The sequence below is a fragment of the Poecilia mexicana genome, unplaced genomic scaffold (genome assembly GCF_051168715.1).
Source record: "Poecilia mexicana isolate PSO_F unplaced genomic scaffold, ASM5116871v1 scaffold_9, whole genome shotgun sequence".
Classification (NCBI taxonomy): domain Eukaryota; kingdom Metazoa; phylum Chordata; class Actinopteri; order Cyprinodontiformes; family Poeciliidae; genus Poecilia; species Poecilia mexicana.
In genome coordinates, this window is record NW_028263378.1 from 6,521,148 (window position 1) to 6,538,911 (window position 17,764).

General features: G+C 38.2%; 1 protein-coding gene across 1 annotated transcript in view; it reads right to left on the reverse strand.

Annotated features, from left to right (window-relative positions):
- The window catches only part of col27a1b (collagen, type XXVII, alpha 1b), an 83,866-nt gene that overhangs the window by 13,843 nt on the left and 52,259 nt on the right, over positions 1–17,764 (reverse strand). The window contains exons 29-50 of the mRNA XM_088008446.1: positions 14,955–15,020; positions 14,577–14,621; positions 13,874–13,918; positions 13,724–13,777; positions 13,143–13,196; positions 13,003–13,056; positions 12,057–12,110; positions 11,589–11,642; positions 7,715–7,822; positions 7,562–7,615; positions 7,198–7,305; positions 7,064–7,117; positions 5,368–5,421; positions 4,338–4,394; positions 4,202–4,255; positions 4,057–4,110; positions 3,895–3,948; positions 3,725–3,778; positions 2,063–2,170; positions 1,852–1,959; positions 1,031–1,138; positions 888–941 (exon numbers count right to left, since the gene is read on the reverse strand). Of these exons, the coding sequence (XP_087864572.1) occupies positions 888–941; positions 1,031–1,138; positions 1,852–1,959; positions 2,063–2,170; positions 3,725–3,778; positions 3,895–3,948; positions 4,057–4,110; positions 4,202–4,255; positions 4,338–4,394; positions 5,368–5,421; positions 7,064–7,117; positions 7,198–7,305; positions 7,562–7,615; positions 7,715–7,822; positions 11,589–11,642; positions 12,057–12,110; positions 13,003–13,056; positions 13,143–13,196; positions 13,724–13,777; positions 13,874–13,918; positions 14,577–14,621; positions 14,955–15,020 (1,455 nt within the window). The remainder of the gene's footprint in view (positions 1–887; positions 942–1,030; positions 1,139–1,851; positions 1,960–2,062; positions 2,171–3,724; positions 3,779–3,894; positions 3,949–4,056; positions 4,111–4,201; positions 4,256–4,337; positions 4,395–5,367; positions 5,422–7,063; positions 7,118–7,197; positions 7,306–7,561; positions 7,616–7,714; positions 7,823–11,588; positions 11,643–12,056; positions 12,111–13,002; positions 13,057–13,142; positions 13,197–13,723; positions 13,778–13,873; positions 13,919–14,576; positions 14,622–14,954; positions 15,021–17,764) is intronic.

A 17,764-nucleotide genomic window follows, 5' to 3' on the forward strand; every position in this document is an offset into this window, starting at 1 on the left:
GTGATGCTAATTTAAGTAAATCCACTTAATTTAATTTATTAAGTTATTGGGGCCTCAGTCAGTGGTTTTTGTCACTACGGAGAAAAATGTAATTTGTGATGGGATCTGGATTCACGGAGATTAAATAAACCACATAAAATGCGACTAAATAGCCGATATTAATATGATTGTAATTTCACGGATAAAAATAGTACATGACCGATTTTTTTTTTATGTTGTCGGTCAAGATAACGGATAACAATGTTGACTGGTAACAATCGGAATGCATTGTGGGAGACGTAGTTTTTAATCAATTCGTGCTCAAAACCAATTTTAAGTCAATCATCAGCCTATAAAATGCTGGGGGGGCACATAAAATGACATGGCGGGCCACATGTGGCCCGCGGGCCTTGAGTTTGACACATGTGCTCTAGACTTTAATCCCACTTTTACTGTTTCTATCTTTGCTAAAAGCTTCACAGTTAGATCAACTACTGAGCATTAACAACAGTTATTTACAAAGAGCTCCATTACAGGATAGTTTTTTGGCATCACTCAGAGGGTTTCATATGAAAGACTTAAACTAATAAACTCCATCCAGCTTTATCAGCTGGTTTTATCTAAAGTACAAAATGACTAAAAATAAAACTGAGTTGTGGCTGAGCAGAGGCCACCCAGGGGCATTATACAATAATACTCTTGGCTTTGATGCCTAATTCTCTCAAACACAACATAATCATTGGTACTTCCAGATAATTTTAGGTTGTTAATCTTAACAAAAGTACCTTGGGTAACCCTGAACATAATTTTTAGGACATTCTGCTGCTAAATGCTAAGCCTAAACTCCAGACTGATGTTTGGAAATGCAAAAGTTGAAGACTTGATACAAGGAGTCCTTAGTTACTCACCTTTGGGCCGAACATGCCCAGTACTCCTGGGTAGCCCTGCTCACCGCTATCCCCCTGACAAAAATAAAATAGCAGCCATTAGAAAATAAAATAATAATGTCATTTAAAGGAATTTGGTCAACTGAAAGGAAATCTCTGCTAACTGTTTGGCCTTTTGCTCCCAGGTCTCCTGGCTTTCCCGGTAATCCCATCACACCGACAAAACCTCTCTTCCCCGCTGGGCCCACCTGACCTGGCAGACCCCTCTCCCCCTGAAACACACACATGAACATCTTCCTTTGCCACTACGCCACAGCTTGGGCACTTTTATGTTGACAAACTAGTGGAAGTTACTACTACAACAAATTTATAGTTCACAACCCCATTAGTGTGGGCTGGATGAAAATATTACTGCTGAAAATGCAACTCCCAAGTTACTTTCCATAATGTCATTCAGGTGCATTCTTAAAATATGTATTTGACATTGGGGTACAAAACAACAATCAAAGCTTCAACTCTAATAAATCCAACACGTTTCCAAAATATGACCTAAACAGAATTTTATTTCCTATCCCAGGAGTCGCCCAGGAGATAAAAACTCATTATAACTGCAGAACTAATAAATGCAGCTTCTCTGTGGGTGTCATTAATTCTCTTCTCAAACGTCATGAACTTTGCATTTTTATATTCCTGGAACGGCCATTCAAATAAATATTGTCATCTATTTTGCAGCACTGATTACTGCATTGAATGGGGGTGTTGTAAGAGAGGCCATAAGGACTTGAAGTGGAGTCAGGCACAATAAAGAAGTAGCATAAACAGGCAACATAAATGCGAAGAGAGGCTGTTCCAACAGATTAAAGCTTGTTGGCTGTTATGACTGTCAATGGAAATACATTTGTGCATTCTTATTTAGAGAAGTTCATTTTATCATTTTAGCACAACCAGTTAAAATGAAAAAAGGTGGTTAACCCAGCCTTCAAACCTTTGAGCCAAAGGAGCCTTGGCTTCCTGAAAGTCCCGTCACCCCCTTTCCGCCTGGCATCCCAGGTTTTCCAGGTAAACCAACTTCTCCGTCCTCTCCTTGATCCCCCTAATTCCAAAGCACCAATAGTGAGCAACAGAAAAAATATATACATTTTCTTTTATTATTATTTCTCTCTCATTTAAATATGTTTCTCAGACAGTGAGCTCACCTTGACTCCATTACTTCCATCTTTACCAGGTAAGCCATCCATCCCAGGTGGGCCCTCCAGTCCCTCCCTGCCCAGGACCCCATGTGGGCCAGACGGCCCCTGTGGGCCCTCAGGACAAAAAAAAAACTCAAAATAAATCCTGTTTAATATGTACAACAACTCCTTGACAAAAAAAATATGGTAGATCTAAAAAGTGTATGCACCCCTGTTAAAAGGTCATTTTTTTGTGGTGTAAAAAACAGATTAAAATAATCAAAACCTTGTCCTATAAATGAAAAAAAAGCAAATATATTCTGTAAAATTAGTTTGCAAAACCTGGTTACATAAGGTTAAGCTAATATTTAGTGAAATCATGCTCATGACCAGGGGTCCCCAAACTACGGCCCGCGGGCCGGATCCGGCCCGCCACGTCATTTGGTCCGGCCCCCTGAACAATGCCGGATCCGGCCCGCCTGCTCATACCAGAGAGCATTCAGTGTTTTTTTTCATATATTGTATTTTCCGGTTTATATGTGGATTTTTCTTCAACCACCAGGGAGCTTTTGAGCAAATGTGAAACTTACTTTCCCTCAATGGAATATATACTCGTCAGTCACCGTTTCACTCACGGTTTTTTCCATTTGCATTCTGGGTAAAAATCTATCCAAAAGCACGAATGTTTCGTCGTCGTCGTCGTCGTCCCCCCCCCCCCCCCCGCCCCCCCCCGCTCGACAGTTTCAAATACAGAACCCCCCCCCCCCCCCCCCGTCGACAAGAATTTCTTTGTTTTTTTTTACTGCAAAAACTAAGACCGGCCCCCGACCACAGAAAGGAACAGCTATGTGGCCCTCGCAGGAAAAAGTTTGGGGACCCCTGCTCATGACCTTCTGCACCCAAGCATACATCCAAAACAACACAAGAGTCCAGAACTACTTCTGACATAAACTGTGTGAAATGACCTGAGGAAGACTGTGAACAACATAATCTGGAAGATTAGCAGAACTTCTGCAGGGTGGTGTGACCAGCCTTGGTAAGCTGAGAGGTGGCATTAAGGTGGAGGTTCAACACATCATCAGTTAGAGCAGTGGTTTCCAAACATTTTCTGCGCCCCCCCCCTATGGATTACAAATGGCTGTCTGGTTGAAACGACGCCTGTGACGGGGGAAAATCGACTTTTTTGGGGGCAAAATGAATGTACATAGCTGAAAATAGACACCAACATCGGTAGCCTACAAGGTACTTGTTAAGCTTAAGGTTCTGTATTGATATTAGCTAGTCATCTTTTAGCTAACATTACCTGCATCCAACAGCTTTACTCAACTCAGTCGGTTAGTTTGGGTGAAAAACTGTGAAAAGTTCTTTGCGTTTTGCTGGTTTGCTGCCGTGATTCTAACACAAACCTACGTAGCTCCGCACAGCAGCAGCAGGTCTCCTTCACAGGTGGAAACCCAGCGCGAGCGTCGCTCATGTTGCGTTTAAAGGCGGCTCGGAAAAACAGGTTACAACATGTTAACAACGGATTAAACAGTTTTAACTGCTGATAAAAGTGACAGAGGACACAAATATGGGAAGTGTGGAAGCCTCTACTGTATCAAATTGACAGTGTTCATGTTTTTTTGTTTTTTGTCAGAGATAAGCACAAAGGGGTGGATACACTTTAGACCTCGTGTCAGTGCAACTCACTGGTGGTCCTCTGTTCCCAGATGCTCCAGTTACGCCTGATTTTCCTTTAGGACCCTAAAGCAACAAAAAGCCATCTTCTGAATTTGTGGTTAAAAAAATGTATATGAAATTGAACAAATAATCTCACATTCTCACTCAATCCCACAAAACTATTTAATTTATGCCTTTACCTGATCACCTTTGGATCCTTTCAGACCTGGTTGTCCCTTCAGCCCAGGATGTCCCTGAAAAGGATCATTCATATAAACATTATTGGACTTTGTATGACTTAGCTGATATATGACTGGTAAAATGATACTTAACATGTTAGAAGCCAGAAAGTGGATACCTACAGGAAGACCTGATGCACCTGCTTCACCTCTAGGCCCATTGAAACCAATTTCACCCTAACAAACAAAGGTCATTGTCTCTTTGTTTTTAGCTCATTTTTGTAATTATAGATTTGGGGGATATTATTGTCGTCTTATGCCAACTTACTATGCGTCCTGGGTCACCTGGCTCTCCTCGTTCCCCTCTGTCTCCGGGAGAACCCTGAATTCAGATGAAAACAATGTGTGCCATGTGTGCTGCTAACACATGGCACACAAAGACCTGGTCCAGGATGGAAACTCACTCTGTCACCTTGGGGACCTGGAAGACCCTCTACTTTGCCGTCATCTCCCTGTTCACCCTGAGCAAGAAGCCAAAGACAAGAGTCAGAGGTTTTCACTATTAAATCCAGTGACCTGAACAGAAGGAGTGGCAGTGCTGCATGTTTCTTTAAAAGCAGGGGGTCGTCTTTTAAAGAAAGGCAAGTCATTCTCCAAACTATTACCTGCAATGATCCTATTACACATAAATGAAGCTGGTTTGCTCTGGGAGCTTTCATGGTATTCATTAAACAATAGAAATAGATGTGTGTATAATTTAAGCAATTACATGCTGCACATGCGGGGAATGAAATAAATAAATACAGATCCCAACAATGCAACTGTAAGAGGGATAAATAGTTAAGGCTAGGGGGCAAAGACACCTGACAACTGCACAGATGAAAAGCAATAAGCCGTACCTTCAACTATCATTTAGATTTGTATTGACATTGTAGTTTCAGTGCCAGAAGTACCTGGCGCTAAATTGACAATCATAAATTCTACAATGGCCTGGGCGACAGCGTGATACTGCATTAATTAGAGCGCAGGCAACAGCAATTATATAGAGGATACTGGGAATGAGAAAACAACAAATAACCGCATCCAGATGGCTTCTGCCCAGGGACTAAAAAAATGCAAATGAGTGTATCACTAAACTCTGGTGCACAGTGTATACACATATTACACAGTGCTCCTGTCAAATAAACACAAATTATGTGGCTAATATCTGCAAAATTATGAGAAGAAGTCCAGGTGCCTGGCTAATTATACACATTTGACTGTGCTGAGTTAATTGGCTTTGTCCAGGTTCATATCACAGATTAAATTAGGGGTAACTTTGGGGACAGACAATGACACTAAGACAGAGCAAGAAGGCAATAATTAGGAACAGAGATCTGGTCTCAAACAAGTAGTTGTGCACCAAAACAATCTGATATATGACAAGTCCCCCGGGGCTCATAACAGAATTTGACAGCCGGTGGCTTATAGGCGGCAAATAAATGGTTGAAATACCTTTTCACCTTTCGATCCAGGGGGTCCAAGCGGTCCTGGTGGTCCCACATAACCCTACAAAAACAGAAAGACAAACTAAATGCTTTTACACAAACGGAGCAAAACCAATCACATTTTCAAATTCATCAGCAAATAGAGTTACATCTCAATTAATTATAACATCATTGAAAATATAATTTATTTCAGGTATTCAATTAAATAATAAAGCTGGTATATTATGTAGCATCATTACACACAACGTAAAATATTTCAGGTGTTTATTTCTGCTCATTTTGATAACATGAATTTACAGATACAGAATGATTTTTAAGAAGAAAAAAATCTTAAAGTGCTTGGTCAAAACTCCTTTTGTGTGAATTACAGCATCAATGCACCACAGCATGGAGGCAGTCAGCCTGTGGTCCTGCTTTAAGTCCAGGTTGGCGTAGCGGCAGCCTTCCACTTGGTGATACTAACTATAACCTCTACATGTTTTTGAGATGCAGATTTAGTCTCTCGGTAACAAAATCTAATACATTTGAGACTTTTTGGTTAAGTTTAAAGACCAATGCATCAAGAATAACGTGTAATTTAAATACTTTGCAGTACATTTCTTTGCCACAGTGTTAAAAACAAGACAAACCAGTAATGAGAAATGAAGCCACACAAACTCTGGTTTAAGTGTTTTTAAGTCATTTATATGGTTAGATTAATTGTCAAAAGGTTAAAAACTTATAAACACCTCTGACCACTAGCATGGATTTCCAAGACGGGATCTGACCCAGAAAGCAGTTCTAATAAATTTATTGTCTTAGTTGATATAACGGAAACTTAAGGAGTCAAGCTGCCAGTCACTGCTGGTGAAGTTGACTCCCGGGTTTCTTGCCAATGGATTTACTGACAACAAGACGAGTAAAGGGGAGAACGATTTTGAATCTAACACAGAACTTGGTAAATATATATATTTTATCCTAAACATTGTAATTTCACATTTGGCCTCACTGTTAGAAAGAAGATTTCTGCAGATTTTGAGCCACAATGCTAAATAACTTTGATCTCCATTATTACATCAATAAAACAACCCTAAAGTAATTTCAGTTGAACTCACTTGGTGGGCTATGATCCATTGTCTGATGTAGACTTTGGTATTTCTAAAGCTATCAACACATGCAAAATGAACGGCCTGTAAAGCATAAATTGGGAAAAGAAACTGTGGCAGATGGCTGCTTCAGGCTCAGCAGGAGTGAATTGTAAAGGATAAATTCACACAGTAATCATGACAACTACAGGGTTTACAGAATGAGATCGTCATTTTAAAGGATCTGTAAGTAAATAACACCGTACTAAACTATTTTTTTTATTTTGTCATTTGAATTATGGACATGATATATAAAAAAATATTTTTGATATTAAGTAAAATTTTAAAATAAATCATTTTTCTCAATCTGATCTTTATCTTTCTTTCTGTTTAATCCACCAGACAAGAACAGACGATTCTTAACATACAACACAAATAAAAAAGACATGTCAAACCCAGGAGACTTGTTTCTCAAGGCGTTTTTTGTTTATTTTTTGTTTAAAAACAAACAAAACAATTTTTATGGCAGCCTAAGACAAATGTCTTCAGGACTAAAGTGCATTTGATATCCTTTTAAAAGCTTTAAAACAAAAGGCTTAAAGGTTTATCATAGATTCTTCTGATAAAAACTTGTGTTACCTCATAACCTGCTATGCCTGGATCACCTTGTTGGCCCATTCGTCCAGGAACACCCTGACAAAAAATATGATAGAAATAATAAGTTTGACCAAAATTAAAGGCAAAGTCCTTCCCTCCCCCAGATGAAAACGTACCACGGGGCCGGTGGTTCCTCTTGCCCCTTTCTGTCCAATAAACCCAGGCTCTCCATGCTCCCCGATTGGTCCACTCTCACCTAAGTGACCTTGCTGACCTTTGCTCCCCTGGAGAAAGCATACCAATAATCAGGTATGTACCAACACGCCTGAACGCATGTGGGAGGAATCTGACAATTCAAACATTCAAATGCTGAAAATCTATTTGTCAAGAACCTCCACTTCTGCTGTTATGGAGCATACTAAGTTCCTAGTTTGTTTTCAGCTTCATCAAAGGAATATTCAAGTCCCTGTCCAACAGAGCAAATTGAGAGCCGACTACAATGAAAGGTGTGCTTTGCTGCAGGCAAGTGAACTGGTAGACCTTTTCTCCTGGCTTTCCTCTTTCCCCGATTTTGCCGGGCGTGCCCTCCTGACCCTGTTAACCGAGAGATAGAGCAGAGGGCTTTTAGTGGACAAAAAGAGCCGTCTTCATTAGAACTGAAAGGGAATCAAAGATCGCTCTTGAGATACTCACTCTGACCCCCACAAGTCCAGGAGGACCAGGTCTGCCTTCCTTTCCTTTCAGGCCAATTTCACCTCTGTCCCCACCGGCCCCATCTGGACCGCCATCTCCTTTCTCGCCCTGAGAAAATAAAAAGGTGACACCTTTGAGTTAAGCTGCAGACAAACTCTTAGAGGGGATTCTCAGCTGCTGAGACTTCGTAAATTTAGTAATTCATTCAGGAGAAAGTAAAAATAGCTTTTACTCTGGAAATCAAGGACATCAGCATAAAGTCGGTGGCAGGAAATGCTTCCACCTGCTGACAAGCTTTATGAGATAACGACCTCACATTACATTTTTCAGCACCCGTCTACAATGCAAGTTGTACAATGCAAGCTGGACTTCCTTAACAGCTCAGCAGAACCACCGGCTTCATGACGGCCTTCACTGTAATTCATGCTGAAGGAGCCCAAAACAACCGCTGAGTGCACACACACAGATACACTTTCTGAATCTAAAATTCTTGTTTTTCTTGATGTTATTTAATGGTGTGAGTTACAATTCAAGACAATTTAATTTTCTGAGAGACTGAATTCTGTGTTTATATCAAACAAAATGAGCAAAAAAATAAAAATAATAATAATGTTTTGCTCATCAGTTTAGATGCCCTGAGAGAGTTTGACATTTATTGAGCAGGTTTGTGATGATATGGTGATTCAAAAAAGCAATCACAAATCACAAATGTCTGAGAAAAAAAATGGCTTTTTCCAACTGAGTGAAAGAAAAGTTGTTTTTTAAATCATCATTCTTTATCTAAGAAAAACGTCATAAAGGTGCTGCTAGAGTTAATTTAATTCCTAAAATAAATTAACTCTTGAGCATTAATTGGAAAAAGGAGATTATACGACATGTTCAGCAGGGATGATAGCAAGCAATGTATTTATTATAAAAATAGATTTTCTTAGCACTGGAATGTTTCCCCCTTAAATAATTTTACTCATATTAAAGGGGGATTTTTTTCCAACTACCTGCTTCAGTAAAGAAGTCATTTATCTTTGGGATTTTCACACATCTTTATCCCCAAGTGCCAAAAAGTGGTGATGGTGCAGTAAAACTTTAGCTTGTCCTTTCAGCCTTATATTCCCCGCTTTCAATTTTCTACATCATCAAATGAACAAATACCAGAACACCAGTTACTGCAGAGCCCGAGGATCCACAGCCACAAAAGTTAGGCCTCTTATATTCATCTATTTTCTCAGTAGTATAGCTAGTAAACCTTTACCTGGTGAGCGCAGAGATGCTCAATCTGTAAATGGTGCTAATATCAACCAAATGCTCAAGGTTACAAATAAAACCTTAAAATGTATCCATTATTCACAGGTGTCTGAAAAGGCCTACAGTGAGAAGTTGTGTGCCTCACACTCAATAGACTCTACTTAAAAGTTTTGCTGCAGCGCTCAGAGCTGCAGCGTGAAGTTTCTGCAGTGACAGCTCAGGCATGTAAACAAAGAGTCGCAGTAGTGGAACTACAATGACACAAAACCATGACTTATTTATCAGTTAGACACAGCAAGCTGTGAATTGGAGATATTTCAAAGATGAAATACAGAAAAATGACTTGACTTGTTTTTTTCCAAGGTGTTTATGATCCCTCAACATTTTATGTCACAGTAAAATAGGCCAAAGCACAAGAACTTCAGCCCTAAAGGATTTTTTGTCTGAAAGAAGAAGATTGGTCTTTTTGAGTCTTTAAATTATAAAAACCTCTTCGTAAAGAACCAAATTAATGCAACCGTAGAACAGATCTCTGTGTAAAATCAAAGGAAATATAATCAAAAATGAATGAAAAACAAAAAAGAAAGTGAAAGACATAGCCTGATAAAGGGACAAAGAAGGTGAGACTAAAACACATGATTTTAACCAAAAATCCAAATTATTATTTCTTCAAAGAGAATAGAAAACAAGTCTTTTCTTTTTATCTTCACTGTTTCTTTTATTTATTTCACACTTGTTCACACACATTTCTCCCACTATTTCATGTCTGATAATCAGAACAAGAAGCTTTTGTTTCCTTCCCACTCAAGGCATGTGTTTGCAAGAAAAGCATGTGGTGGAAAACTTGTTAAGTAAATAAATGTATATCCTTCAAGGTGTACAGTATTTTTGCATGTACAGTAGTTTTGCAGCATATGGAAATACAAATAAAAAATCCTGTTTAATTCAGGGAGTGGGTAGAATATTTCTTGAAAAACTAGTCAGTTCCTAATGATTTCTAATGTGTAAACATATTTGACTTAATATGACTGCATCATGTAAACAGTGACCAATCCTGCAGCACACATTATTTTGTATTGCAAGCTGATGTAAAATGGTGTGTGAAAATGTCCTGTCAGATTTCTTGTTTTTGCTTTTGAAATGTTTTGCATCATGAAAACAAATACATCCCTCAAAGATAGGCTAAGGAAATAAAAAACATAACGTTTTAAATGTTAGTTTGATGCATTAAGGTGGGGAAAAACTAACCAAGCCAACCTGGCCCAACGTGAAAGATCTCCTAAACCTAAAATCAGATTGTTTCACTCTGGGCAGCAAGATCTATGAGTCTCTTCAAAGTAATGCCAAAACATCTAAATTGGATTTAACTTCTTTCTTGCTGTTGAATCAGGAACATTGACCTTAACTGGGTCAAGCGAGGCCTGCAGAGCTGCAGATTCTGTTTCAGGTTCTTTTCTGACCTTCTGGATGAGTCATCAGTTTCGATAGGCTGGCCACTCCTGGGAAGGTTTCCCACTGCTCCATCTTTTCTACTTTTGTGGATAATAGCTCCCACTGTGGTTTACTGGAGTCTCAAAGTCTTAGGATTGGTTTTGTAACTCGCTCCACTCCGACAGAATTCAGTTACTTTGTTTCTCATGTCTTCTTGAATTTCTTTACATATTTTGCTGCTTTCTCAGATATTTTCTCTAATCTTATATTGACAGACAGGTTCTGTTTAAGTAATTTCCTGATTCTATAGGTCAGAAGTCAAGACCAAAAATTGATGAGACAAAATACTTTGGCTTGTGTCAATTTACATATTTTATTCATTGTTGTGGCGATAATGTAATCTTAATGCAGATTAACACAGATTACCAGCAAATCTGAATATAGTAATTGCAAACATATCTATGTAGATGTAAAATGTTATTAGAGAAAATGTTTATTCAGTTATTTTCTCAGTTATGAGAGGTTTCTACAAGCACAGCTTCAACCCCATTGTTTCCAAGTGGACTGTTTTTAAGGGTTTGTAAGCATTTGACCTTTGCCCTCAACCAAATCACTGAAACACAAGGTGGAGACAGTAATGAGAGAAATGGTACTGAGCCTTAGGCACTGCAAATATAGGCAAAGTATAAGAAATAATATTCTCAAATTCGGCTCATGACTAAAATGACGAAACATAAGGTTGTGAGTTTTATTGTGTTCTGCTATCAACATACTGGTTTTTTTTTTTCTTCCCTTTATTTTCTTTGTAAAATCTCAAGTTGGATGTTCCACAAGCACACAAAATTTGGCTCTTAAAAAATAACAAAAGCTGAAAATGTTTCCAAGATTTCCACCAAAATGTTCCACGAAGGCCAGAATCCATTTGCAGCATTTTCCAATTCTGTGTAACTAAAACTGCCTTGTACAACCATAAGCTCAGCAGAGTCTTGGGCTGTTCAGTTATTTTAGAAACAGCTTTTTGCTCAAGTTGCAATGTATGACAGACAGCTTTAATAACTTCTGCTCACTTTGTTCCCCAAGCATCAACACTGTGCAGCCAACATGCCGAATATGCTTCATTTAGTGGCAGTAAGTTAGTGCAATAAAAAAAGAGTTCAACAGGGTTTGAAATTGTAAAATTTTAGTGTTTTTTTAGACTTACCAAGGTACCATGTGGTCCACTTAGTCCAGCCTCCCCATCAATGCCTGTCTCACCCTGAAATACAAATCATAAAATATATATAGTTTTCATATGATGACAAGAAAATGTATAAAAAGTAAATGTTTTTACTTCTTTATACGTTATTCATTCCAAGTGTCTCCTCAAAAACATATGCTTGCAATGATCATTTAGAAATAATGTTTGACATCCAATAAATACTGAAGTTCAGAGGTCTCACACTTTTATTGCCACTTTAATAGGTACAACCCGAGTTCAGTTCAACGTAAATTTTACAGACGACTACGAAGTCTCACCCCATTCTGGAGAATCAATGAACAAGAAGCACATTTAAACTGTGATATCATGGTGCTTGATCCTCCTTTTAGCATTCACCTTTGTGTAAATGAACAATAGTAATGTTGAGAGTTTTTCAGGATGAAAACTGCATGAAGAAAACATGATACTCACTCTCTGGCCAATCAAGCCCTGCTCCCCAATGCTGCCAGGCGAGCCAACAGAACCCTGTTAAGCAAACCATCAAGACTATGAAGTATTTGCTTTATATTTTTCAATGCCCCAAAATATAGCTACCACCTTTGACTGCAAAGTTAAATCTGTGCTTCCCACTTTCCTGCAGGATGCATACCCAAACGTGGCACTTTAATTAAAGCAGCTGGAGTTAAAAAAAAAACAATCATTCACCTTGATTGTCCACAAAATTATACCACTTACAAAATATGAGATGGTTTTCATATTTTATTACAGATGAGTGATTTGCATTAACCACCCCCACGTCAATAAAATTACATTTCACAACAATTACAGCTACTGTCTTTTTTAGAATGTCTCAGCCAGCTTTGTACATGTAGAAACTAACTTTCTACATGTACAATCAACTAGCTAAATCTGGAGCAGCAATCTTCAAATCGTCCTACTGACTTTCATTTGACTTGAATATATTTTAATGAAAACCGTTCTATTTTAATCTTTATAATGTTTGTTTGCAAATGTTCTGTATTAAACCTCTGAGATTTCTGGAGAAGAACTGGATTTCTACTGAATTTTAACGCTCATGTGGACAGATTAGGCAAAAGGCAATCGAGAGGCGATTGTTTACACTTGTTTTTATTTTGGGGTTTCAGAAAAAAAGAGGGTTGAAGTCATACTTAAAGAAACTTTAAGAACCAGGTACAGCTCTCTTTTTACATCACACATTTGCGCCACATTGTGTTGGTCTAAATCTCAGTTAAGAAAACTGAATTTTGTGTTTGTAACAGGTTAAAATGTAATTCAGTTTAAGGGATATGAAAACTAAAGCAAAGGCAGCGTGTTTTTAAACCTCCACATGTACATCTGGAGCACTGAGCAGCTCTAATTCCACGGCATTTCATTTTTCATATCTTGTTCTCCTCACCTTCTCTCCAGATTCACCCGGCGGCCCTTTTTCCCCATCATTTCCAGCAGGTCCCTTTCAGAAACAGTTACAGCCTTTAATATTTGGCACTAATGTAAAACGCTGCTTGAGTTCTGATGCCAGCTGTGTGATCAACTAACCGTTGGTCCAATTGCCCCCAGTGGCCCGATCGTTCCTGCCGGCCCTGATGACCCCTGCAGCAGCACAGCAGAGGCATCAATAAAAATGGTTAAGAGCGTTTTCTGGCGTAAGATAAACACCTCTGGCAGTGACAGCAAATGGGAAAAAATGGGAAAATGGATAAGAACTAAGCAGAAAGTGAGTATTTGTGGGGGCAAGATCATCTGGAGGGCTCAGAATCTTTCAAACAATAAACCAAAGCTTCTGAATGTGAGTAAAACTGACCCACTGATATAGAGGCACACTGAAACTACAATAAAGCTGCCTCTACAAAGAGGAAATGGAGTAAATCAAATTGTCCCTGCTTCACCATACTTTGCTGTTCATGTCCATGAGGTCTGGACAGAGGGAGGAAGAAGAGGATTAGGATGTTTTTAAGCTTTTCCAACTGGATAGACGTTTCTAGGAAAAGCTCAGGAAAAGAAAAGAATTCATGCAAGAGCCAAAAAACATAACTAACACTGTAGTTCTCCCGTAGACTGACAGTTAAAGGGTGACACTACTAAAATACATAGAAGCTGAATTTGAATAATCAACTCACTGGTTCTCCTACAATTCCTTTGGCTCCAGGTGGTCCTGAGGGGCCCGGGATACCCTGAAATTATGGCATTGATGGTATTAATACACATTTAAAAACTAAAACTGATCTGAGCCAATCTAATAGACAACTCTGTTAGCCTTAATCACTTACTGGAAATCCCTTCGGCCCGGCTTCGCCTGGCTCACCAAGCTTTCCCTGCAGCAAAACCACAAAAATGGGAAGAATGTGATCACAGGACAAGACAAATATTCTAGGTTAATATGGTTAATATGGTTTCTGGCATTTTATGGCATTTTCTACAGAAATCATGAGTTTTATATTACACAATGCAGGGTAATTATTGGTTACTTGTCTGTCATTAAGTGCAAATTACTTGAATGATCAAAAATAATAACAATAATAATTATGATAAAGACTCTGGCAAAGATATTTAACAAATTAAGCATAATTACCATTTTTAGTTGGTTTAGGTTTATAGTTGTAATGTGAAAATATGTGAAATAGATAAATGCTATTTTATTCAAAAGGTGGGCATTCTAGTAAAAAAAATAATAAGTTTCTACCAAACTTTCACCAGCAGTTAAATCTCTTTGGCTTAAATGATTGGGCATTAATATGGACAAATGTCCTTGTTCAGTACTGAATATTAAGAGGTGTCCTACCTTCACATGATTTTACTATGTGATCAAACAGACATGGTATCTGTTTTATAACATCTCAAGCCAACACACTAGTTCTTTGATCTGAAGTTTTTAGAAAAACCACTTGAACAAATGCACAACCAGGACTGGAGGTTGTGCTCAAACACTTTTTGTTAGCAGAGAAAAACATTGATGTTTTTCTTTTCTCTCACCATTTCCCCAGGGAGGCCCAATTTTCCTGGTGGACCATCAGGCCCCTGCGAAGAAACAGCATGAGATAAATGAGCTTCCTGAAATCCCCCTCAAGTCATAATGTGCTACCAACAGCATTATTATTTAAAGCTCCTTGATAAACAACTCGGCATTTTAGGTGTTTATTTCTAAGAGTGTCTTGCAACGTCCTTCAGCTGGGGAAAAAAATGTTAAGATTAACAGACTACTTGTTTTTCTATAGGTTCAATTTTTGTATTTTTTTTTATTTTCATATATGCAGTTATGAAAACCTGAGGCCAAACATCACAGTAAGTTTCAGTACAAAAAAATCAACACACCTTGAACATTTTGCGCTACGGTCACTTTTCAGTGTGTTATCCCATGCTCACCTTGACCCCTGCTGACCCCTTTGCCCCCAGTGGACCATCAGGACCTCTTGGACCCTGTTTAAAAAAATAATAGTTATTATTGATCAACAGCATTAGAAAGATGTCCTTTAATGACCCAGAAGCTGATGTTGTTGAATAAATTACATTTCCATATCCACTCTAAGGAAAGCTGGGACAGTTTTGTTCGTATTGTGTCCTTTAGATTTTCCCCACTCAGGAGAAACAGACTGTAGCTACTTAGCAAATGCTTGGCATCTGCAATTTAGCTCCGTGGTGCGCCCAAATCCCACTGTGTAGAAGTTTATCCCCACTTTTCCACAAGCATAACTGTGGTACTGCCTGCAGAGTGAAATTGCTGTCCTGAAGCTCAGTTATTCTTGCCCCTAAAATTGAGTGAAGCTATTCAGTTGAAAAATAGAGTACTTCTGGAAATATTCCTAAAAGCATTCTAAATAAGAAATATAAATTGAACCCAGCCAGAATAAAACTGCTTCTTACATAATTCCTAAAACGGCTCTCAAGTGATAAAAAGCGAGATCACAAATAAAATTTATAATCAGTTTTTTGAACATGGAGTAACAGGATGAATTTAAATCGCTTTTTAAAGATCCACACATCAAATATTTTCAGTATAAGCATCATTAATAAATTATAGTGTTAACTTGGGGACATTGTAATGTTGGGAGTTAAAGGAGCTGTTTTTGTTCATAAAAGCGGTATGCATATATCAGTAGCTTAAACAATGGATAAACATGAATCATCTCTGAGCAAGATGTATACAAAATGCCTTGATCATCACCTCAAACTGATCTGTAATAATGTTTTGTTCTCCAGAGGAGATTCTCCAAACTGTTTATGACCCTGAAGCTGTTGGGCTTGTTCATGTAGATGCATGTCAGCACATGTCAAATAATGCATTTTAGAGTAATGATCTTTTTCTGCCTGTTTAGAAATCTGCACACTTTTGAATTTTTTTTTCTTATAAGTTATCATTTTAAGTACGGATTTAATGTGCGATTAGAAATGGAAACTTCTTCCAAATACATTGCAAACCCTCTACATCCTTTTTCCAGCCAGTAACATATCATGTAGTGCTTTGGAGCTGCCTCTTCCTGAAAACTTAAATAATAATAGGCTACAGACAGAAATGGTGCACAGTAGCGCAGAACCAACTCCTCTATGATGAGAGCTTGAAAACATCACAGTGGCTGTCACATGCAGACACAGAGAAGAGTTTGGAATGGCCTGAGAAAACCCAGAGAACCAAGAAAACCTTGATCACATTTATCAATCCCAATCAACTTGTTAAAGATTTGGTGGCATGTAGTTGTGTTTAATATCTGGATTTTTGTCTAATATTTCTGAATCGATTACTTGTCTGTTAAAAATGTTCGACACGATTTCATCCAGGATGTGTGATGATTTGTAGTCTATAAAAAATTAAAGTTCCAGCAAGGCTATTTTTTTTATATATAAAATATCATGCAAATGTCATAAATGCAAGCATTTTAGACTGTTATCGACTTTGTTCTGAATTCTAGCGATTTTCCAGTTGACAGAGTTTGACAGTGTGAAAAAAACGCCTGGTGAGGTTCAAATTCAGCCGTCCCACAGAGGTTACACATCAATCTGGCTTCAGAACCAAGTGAGGTCTCCTCATTAGTTTTATCAGGCCGATTTACTGGTACCTTGAGCTCCAGATCAAGGTTGCTCACCATAGCTAATTCCTCTTTTTCAATTATCTCCGTTTTCTTTTTCACACTTTTCCTCAGATTTCAGTCAGATGCGTATACCTCCAAATTATGCATGAAAATTTTGCATATAGTATTTCATTTGAGTTTTTCTAGGTCAGTGAGTTTGTTGATAAAAGTGTTTTTACTGGAGTGTTGAATTGCTTGGAATATATCCAACATAGTAAATAGTTTGATGTTTCTTTGATTCCCTTTTGTTTCTTTACCGAATTAATCATGAAATTACTAATAGGTTAATCACTGAATCAAGAAGTATCTTGTAGTCCATCTATGTGAGTCCAATTGAAATGTCAATATTGTATTTTCAAAATTCACATTTATGGTATACGTATCTCCTAAATTCCTTTCTGCCAAATATCCAATTAAAGCTCCCAGATAAGGAAAACTAATTAATCTACAAGCTGACAGATACCCCGATTTTATTCATTAAGAGAGAGAGAGCAAGAGAGAGCAAGAGGGAAAGAGAGACGACTGACTACAAACTTGATTTATATTTCATTTCCTTCACTTTTTCACATATATATATTGCCCATTTTTCAAATTAATGGAACAAGTACTCAGTCGACTTGGAGCTCTGCTACTTTCACTTTGGAAAGCCTTTCCAGCAGAGACACATGAGAGGAAATGACAGTGATGACTGACTTACAAAGAGCCCAAATCACAGCAGAAATGCATCAAGTTAAGCACAGAGAACTGTGAATTTTGAGGAGCTATTTTTCTGACAGCAAAATTTGGCTTTTAAAACAATTTGAAGGATAAGACGAGACTGCTGTAGGGCTGAACTTCAGTGTTAAGCCAACAAACAAGGAAGAAGCCTCTGAGTTTCAACTGAGATGACACATCTGAAAAAGAGATGTGCCCAGATCGATTAACCAATGCAAGCATTTTAGACTGTTATCGACTTTGTTCTGAATTCTAGCGATTTTTTTGCATGGATTCAAAACGTAGTTATTGAATCCATGCATTTAACTCTTGGATCAGACATCGTGCTGAAGATCCAACCCAGAAAACATAATTTTCTGTTGCTGGAGGTCAATAGAGGAGCAG